The 7663-nt window shown below is 61.3% G+C and overlaps 1 protein-coding gene across 1 annotated transcript in view; it reads left to right on the forward strand.

Annotated features, from left to right (window-relative positions):
- CDHR1 (cadherin related family member 1) overlaps window positions 1-6593 on the forward strand; it is a 19738-nt gene extending 13145 nt beyond the window's left edge. The window contains exons 11-17 of the mRNA XM_006148708.1: window positions 568-771; window positions 1203-1355; window positions 2263-2427; window positions 2865-2932; window positions 3442-3670; window positions 4461-4718; window positions 5395-6593. Of these exons, the coding sequence (XP_006148770.1) occupies window positions 568-771; window positions 1203-1355; window positions 2263-2427; window positions 2865-2932; window positions 3442-3670; window positions 4461-4718; window positions 5395-5934 (1617 nt within the window). The 3' untranslated portion in view covers window positions 5935-6593. The remainder of the gene's footprint in view (window positions 1-567; window positions 772-1202; window positions 1356-2262; window positions 2428-2864; window positions 2933-3441; window positions 3671-4460; window positions 4719-5394) is intronic.
- The last annotated feature ends 1070 nt before the right edge of the window (window positions 6594-7663 follow it).

Here is a 7663-nt window from a genome sequence, read left to right on the forward strand (position 1 = left end):
AAGAGTGGTCAGAATTCTGTCCTCAAAGCACACAGGTATTGGGACACAGTCCCAGGTGGGCCACTGGGCTCAGAGCCTTCTTGTTGGTGTTGGCTAGAGGGCGCCATCATTCCTTGTCACATGGGCCCCTTCAGTGTAGCTGCTTCGTCTAAGCCAGCACGCGAGGGCTGGCCCCTAGCCTAGGGGTCAAGGGAACCAAATCCCACATGGCTGGCTGCAGTTTGAGTCCCAGCCCTGGTGGCCGGAAACACATGCCAGGCATGCCCCAAATCCCAACAGGATGGGGAAGTGGAGGAGCTGGGATTGCGGTGTGACCACGCGCACGGGTGAGAGTGCCTAGGCTCTCTGTTTACCTCTCTCAGTGAGCACACGGCCCCTCCGGGTACAGCCAGCAAGGGAGAGTCTTGCAGCAAGATGAGAGTTAGTCTTTGGCATCTAATGGAGGGAGAGCTCTCTGTCTCTGCCACGCTCTAGTTTAGGAGCAGGTCGCATGAGTTCCAGGAGGGAGGGTCTTCAGGGCCAGCAGGAGTCTGCCTGCCGTACCACCCTCGCCCCGTCCCCACCCAGGTGACCGAGGTCAGCTCTGCCGTCGGCCCAGCTGCCCAGGCTGTGGTCCCAGTCACCATCAGGATCGTGGACCTCAACAACCATCCGCCCACATTCTACGGAGAGAGTGGGCCCCAGAACAGGTTCGAGCTCTCCATGGAGGAGCACCCGCCCCAGGGGGAGATCCTGCGGGGCCTTAGGATCACCGTCAATGACTCCGACCAGGTGCGCGTCCTGCCCCGTCGGCCTCCCTGGGGTCCCTCTGTGTCAACTTCCACTGCTGCCGCGGGGCCAGGCAGGTCGCAAATGGACGAAAGGAGAGTGTGTAACTGTGTCCATGTAACATTTTACCACGTGTAACCCGTACTGTGTAACCGTGTAACACAAGGGGTGGAGGCATTCCCAGTCCGTCAGCGATAGGGGCCCGATGGGCAGAGTTGACCTGACCCACCAGCTGGGCACTGCGTCGACCGCGCTCCCAGCTCTCCCAGCTCCCCCACGCAGGGTGGGCCCTGCCACCGTGCCGGACCTCGTAACCTGCCCCTGGATCAGCTCACCTCCAGAGAGAAGCGAGGCTGTGCCCTGGGGGAGGCACAGGAAGGCCCTATGCGTCTATTCTCATCTCTTTTTGTTTCCTCTCTCCAAACTCGGCCCAGGGAGCCAACGCCAAATTCAACTTGCAGCTGGTGGGTGCCGGGGGCGTCTTCCGCGTGGTTCCGCAGACAGTGCTGAATGAAGCCCAGGTCACGGTCATCGTGGAGAACTCGGCCGCCATTGACTTTGAGAAGTTCCAAGTGCTAACATTCAAGGTGGGGGGAGCTTCGTGCCGCCCTGGGGCGGGCGGCGGGGAGGGTCCCAGGAGTTCACGCCAGCATCTGCTCATTCCTGGGGTCCCTTGTCACTCCCCCACACTCCGCCCCTGCTGCTGGCATGGGCAGTGGGGGAGTCTAGATCACAACTACCCAAGAAGACCCGCAGGGGTCAAAGGAACACGTTCGGTATAGTTTGCCGTGTTAGCAGGAGCTGGGCCAGCGTGTGGCCTGGTGGTTACGGCAGCTGGATCTCACTTAGCCAGCTGTGTGGTTCAAGTCCTGGTCCCAGTAGTTTGAGAAACATGCTGGGTGTGGGTGCATGCACACCCAAAATCCTGAAAGGGGAAATGGAGGAGATGGGATTGCGGTGTGGCGAAGCCACAGGGGGATGTTTTTCCCTCTCTGTGCTTCTCTCTGGCATTCATGCTCATCTTCTGGCAAATAAAAAAAGAGAGACACACAGAGAAACTATCTGATGACCAAGGTAGATGTTTTCATATTTTCTCACATGCTGATGACATTATGCTAAGAAAGAATTCGGCCAGAGCCAGTGAACCCTCGCTAGAATTTCCCTGGAGAGGCGGTGAGAAGCCTAGGCCTGCTGTTTATCTGGAGAAAGGCACAGAATGACTCAGAACACGAAGCAGAAAGGGACAAGCCGATGAGGGGACAGTAGACACTGGCCCCAGTGCAGTGAGAGTGACAGGGACACTGCCACTGTGAGCCGGGGGCAATGATGCGAGGCCTCGGGGGGCCCTTGTGACAGTGGCAGCGGCAGCTGGTCGTTGCCAAGAGTGTGAGCTCGAGGCAGGTGGGTGTGGGCCGGTTCTGGGAGGCAGGAGATGGCAGGCCCTCTGCAGGGCGATGGCCGACTCAAGCAGTCCTCGATTTCCCTCCTTCCCAGCTCCTGGCCATTGAAGTGAGCACCCCAGAGAAGTTCAGCTCTACGGCAGATGTCATCATCCAGCTCCTGGACACCAATGACAATGTCCCCAAGTTCACCTCCCACCACTACTTTGCCAAGATCCCCGAGAATGCGCCAGGAGGCTCCAGCGTGGTGGCTGTCACGGTGGGTTGGGGACTGGCCCCGGACGGGGGCAAGAGGCCCTGTAGAGGTACGCAGAGCTGGAACTGCAGAGCTCATGTCCTTCGCTGTCCTTGGACAAGCCGCTAGCCCTCCCCCCACTTCAGTCTCTTCATCTGCACGACACCTCGCAGGGCCGTGCCGAGGACGTTAGTGTGAGCCCGAGCACGGGCCACGGGCCACCCCCTTTTCTTCCTCAGTTAGAAGAGCTGAGTGAAAGCATTCCAGGCTAACCTTCAGTTCCCCCAACACTTGAGACCTCCTTGGAGGAGGCCCAGGGTGCCAGGGCAGGCCACCAGATCCGGTTCTGCCCGTTGAGCAAACCCAGGTCCCTTTACTTTGCTATGAAAAGCAGCCCTCAGACCCGGGAGCTGCCCACGTGCCCTGACAGTGGGTGCCACCGGCGGCGTCCTCTCTTCCAGGCTATGGATCCAGACACAGGACCCTGGGGTGAGGTCAGATACTCCATCTACGGGACTGGGGCGGACCTGTGAGTAGATCAGCACCCCAGACAGGATTCAGGGAGAAGATGCAGGCAGGGGGGGCCTATGCCAAAGGCAGAGGGAAACTGGGAGGGGTGGGAGCCTGGGTTGGGGAGGCGAACGTGTTGGCAAGGAGTAAAGGGAAGCAGAGGAGAGACCAAGGTAGGGGCAGCTGGAGAGCAAAAGTCACCGCCAGGGCCTGGAGGTAGGGCCCGTGTCCTCAGGGCTAGAGAGGCGGGCCCTCTCCAAGGAGGAGAGAGGGGCCGTGATGTGGGCTGAGCTCAGCAGGGACAGATGGCTGAGCAGTGGTGGCTCCTCCTCCCTGTCACACCACACGGTGGCGAGAGGGTGCTGGGGAAGCCCAGGGTGCCCCGCTGCTGCCTCCTGGAGGCGACTTGTTATCAGCCATGTGTGCGTGCATGGGTGTGTGTGTGTGCACATGTGCTTGTGAGTGTGTGCATGCATGTGTGGGCACACGCCTGCATGTGCACGTGCACACCCGCGCCTGTGCTGGCAGGTTCCTGATCCACCCGTCCACGGGGCTCATCTATACCCAGCCCTGGGCCAGCCTGGACGCCGAGGCGACGTCCAGGTACAACTTCTACGTGAAGGCGGAGGACATGGAGGGCAAGTTCAGCCTGGCCGAGGTGTTCATCACGCTGCTGGACATCAATGACCACCGCCCCCAGTTCGGACAGAGCGTCCAGGAGACCACGATGGTGCTGGGGACCTCGGTGAAGATCCAGGTGAGTTTTCAGGCAGCCCAGGTTCCCTGACGCCTGGATCCAGCGGCCGCCCGAGACACTGGGGTGGAGCTGGGTGTAAAATAACGTGTCCTGGACGCCCATATGGAGGAGGGCACATGCCCCCGCCCACCCCGCATCGACCCCCCAGCTCCCTGCCGCGAGGAAAGACTTTATCCAATGACTACAAGGAGAAAGCTGGGCTCACCACGCGCGTGTTCAGCCTGCGCGGGCCCTGGCCAACTGCCCGCCTCAACAAGGCTCTCCCACGGCACATCCCGCCCCCGAGCCACGCCCTGACACCCCAGACTTGGCTCCCAGCCAGCCGCCTTCCTCTGCCTCTGTGTTCTCCGGCCGTGTCCGGGCACCTGGCTCGTGTGTCTGTCATAGCCCAGATTTACCGGGACTTGCTTCCTCAGTCGTTGTGAGGCTGAAACGATGGAGCACACGGGCCCAGAGCGAGCCTGGCCTGAATACGTCCTACCCCTTTCCCAACTTGGCTCACTCAGAACAGGATCGGGGGCCAGCGGGTGGTATGGTTCAGTCACTGGACTCCCACATGGCTGACCGCAGGGGGCTTGCTTTCTCATTTTCCTGTCTGTCTCTCTCTCTCTCTGGTGAGCGCACATACCCTATAGCAAATTAAAAGTAATAATACTAATAAGTAAAATAGATAATTCTTTAAGAAGACAACGTCAAGACCAGTCCCAGAGGCCCGGCGAGTGGCCTAGGGCGCCTGCCGAAGCCCCTGTGCGGGGAGCGCCCGAGCCAGGTCCACCCGTCCTGTGCATAGGCCATAGACCAGGACGCGGAGGAGCCCAACAACCTGGTGGACTACTCCATCACCCACGCGGAGCCGGCCAACGTGTTCGACATCGATGCGCACACCGGGGAGATCCGGCTGAAGCACTCCATCCGCTCGCTGGATGCCCTGTACAACATCACGCCCAGTGGGGGCTGCACGTGGTCCCTGGAGGTGCAGGCCAAGGACCGCGGCTCCCCGTCCTTCAGCACCACGGCCTTGCTCAGAATCGACATCACAGACACCGAGGTGGGTGAGCAGCCCCGGGCGGGGAAGGGGCCAGAGGGCCAGCTCAGGCCTCTGCATTGCAGACAGGGCCGTGGCCTCCTCCAGGCTGCCCTCGAGAACACACGAGGCTCCCAAAGGCAGACGGGGTCATCAAGTGCACAGACTTTGGGGGGTTGCAATTCTAGATGTCATACCAACTGGGGTGGCTCTGGGCCTTGCTAAGCTTCCATGACCTGTCTTGTAAAATGGAATAGTGTCCCCTTCGCATGGGTGTCGAAAGGCAGGAGCAAAGCCATCAGGCATCAGCTGGTGTCTGGCAGGGGTCATCACTTACGCTGTTTCTGCTGCCTTTCGGCGGACGGGCCTCCCACACAGAAGCAATGCCCGACTCTCTCAGGAAGAGAGGCCAGTGAGGTGGGCGTTCCAAGTGGCAGACTGCAGCCTGCTCTTTGGGAGTACATTACACTGGACGGTTTGCACCTGCTGTCCGTGCAGTTTCCTGGGGAGCTGCATGCATCCCGTTCTCTCTGTAGCATTTCTCCTGGACAGAAGCCCACCCTCTTACCACATCTGCAAAGGGGTGCCTCTCTCCAGAAAGTTTAAGACACATCAGGGCGGAGGAAGCTCAGACACCTGTTGTGTCATCCAGGGACCAGGAGGGGACCAGCTGGACACCAGGGCCGGCTCTCTTTTGCAGACGCTGTCCCGAGGCCCCATGGCTGCCTTCCTGATCCAGACCAAGGACAACCCCTTGAAGGCCGTGGGGGTGCTCACGGGCCTCACCGCCGTCATTGTGGCTGTAACGGTCCTCATCTCCACCGCCACCTTCTGGCGCAACAAGAAGTCCAACAAAGTCCTGCCCGTGCGGCGGGTGCTGCGCAGGGGGCCCCCGCCCGAGCCCCGCTCTGCCGGCGTGGAGTGGCTCAAGGTCAGGAGGGCCAAGGCGGCCGAGTCTGAGCTCACAGAGGACCCTCCCAACGAGAACTGCAACAACAACAGCATGGGAGGCTCGCTGCCCCCCCGGGCCCCAGCTCTCCCTCCACCGCCCCCCAGGGTGGCGCCCAACGTGAGTGCGGCCCACTGGACTGTGCCCACCGTCTCCGGGTCCCTCACCCCCAAGAAGCCCCAAGAGCCCCCAAAACCCAAGGCCTTGGGCAGCCCCATCCCGTCGACTCTGATCTCTGAGCTCAAGCAAAAGTTTGAGAAGAAGCGTATCGACGGCAGGGCCTACTGCTAGAGCGCGGCCTGTGGTCCCCACCACCCCCACTCGACGCCCTGCTGCTCAGACCATGCCCCCTGCCCTCTCCTTCAGGTCACCCCGTTTTGTAAGGGAGTAACCCCTCCGCAGGGCCTGGACAGGGCCGTGGGCAAGGGGTGCACCTGGCAAGTACGAAGCTGTCACCCAAACCCACGCTCCCGTCCTTCAGAGGCAGCCAGCTCTGAGTCCCCCACTCTCCAGCTCAGCCTCCAGACCTCGGGTTCTCCCGCGGTCCCATCGCCATAGTCAAGGAGCAGGCCTGGTCACACAGGGTCCTGACAGGCAGAGGAGGTTCGGGCCTGCCTCCGGTTGGAGGTCAGCAGACCTGGGCTCCCATAGGAGAGAGTGAGCAGCGGGGAGCAGCAGGTGCGGCGGACTGCAGGACTGCGGGAGGCCGTGGGGGGCGGGGCAGGCAGGGCGGGCAGGGCATCCTGGTAGACCCTGGGCCTGCTCTGCGCATGGGCGCAGAGACATGGGGGTGAGAATGAGAGCGGGTGTCCCTTCCCTCAACGGCCCTGGACCCGGAGATGTCCATGCTGGCACCAAGGGCTCTCCTCTTTCGCTGCTGAATCTTTCGTGTGTCGAATTCGGGTCCAGGAACACGTTAGGTGCTCAATAAATTTGTTGAATACATGGGTCGAGCCAAGGTGAGCGGCCATGGAGGGTTGATTTTAGGGCCAGAGATCCCCCCCGCCCACCACATGCCTGGTGGTGCGTCCACTGCCTCCCTCTGTCCTCATCTCCAGGGTCTCTGTGCCCGTCTCAATCCTCACAGACAGCACATGGTCTCTGAGGCGGCTGAGCCCTGGCCGCGGGCTTGCCCAGGGGCACCCGGGGCTTTCCTGCAACAAGGCCCCACTGGCTATAGCCGCAGGCACCGTGAGCAGCACACGGGGCTGTGAGGTGAGGAACGCACCCCGCCCGCCAGCCCGCCCACCCCCAGAAAGGCCACACGCTGGCCCTGCCATGGGGCCACTCCCAGGAGGAGGCACGCTCGTGTTTCATACCAGAAGGTTGCCCATGGCTTCTGTGTTAATTCTGTTTTGTTTTGTTTTTAGAGAATTGTCTTACTTTATTTATTTATTTATATTAATTTGACCAGAGAGGGACAGAGCAAGAGAGAAAGTGAGAAAGCCACCAGGTCCAGGACTCAGACCACGGTCAGCCATGTGGGAGCCCAGCACCTTAACCACCACGCCACCTGCCGGCCCAGGCACGTGTGTTAATTCTGGGCCTGTGTGAACTGCCTCTTTCCTGAGGGCTCCGTCAGACGCAGCAGAGGAGGAGCCAGCCCTCCGTAGGGCTGCTGGCCACCACCGGCACTCGGGCCAGATCACGCACACTGCCTGCAAGCAGACCCGCAGACTAGCAGAGGTCTTGGCCTCCGAGGGGATGGGAAGAGCACGCGGGACAGGCAGGGCCTGCCTGGGAGGGCAGCACGAGGAGGGGGAGACAGGGCGCCCCTGCCAGCGGAGGGGAGCCACGCCATGGTTCCCGCTGTCCAGCAGGGGCGGCACGAGTGGCCAGCTCAGACAGAGCAGCACCTCCTGCAGCAGAAGCGGCGCTCTGGGCAGAAAGGAGCAGAGCATCCTCTGACGGCACGGCGTCCGGGATGTCAGCGCTTGTCAAGAGCCATGGTAGCCACGCTGGAGCATGGAGCTGTTGCCAGCTGTGGGCCTCCTGCCAATGCTGTGAGGGTTGGTACCAA

The sequence above is a fragment of the Tupaia chinensis genome, unplaced genomic scaffold, assembly GCF_000334495.1.
Source record: "Tupaia chinensis unplaced genomic scaffold, TupChi_1.0 Scaffold000240_1, whole genome shotgun sequence".
NCBI classification, from domain to species: domain Eukaryota; kingdom Metazoa; phylum Chordata; class Mammalia; order Scandentia; family Tupaiidae; genus Tupaia; species Tupaia belangeri.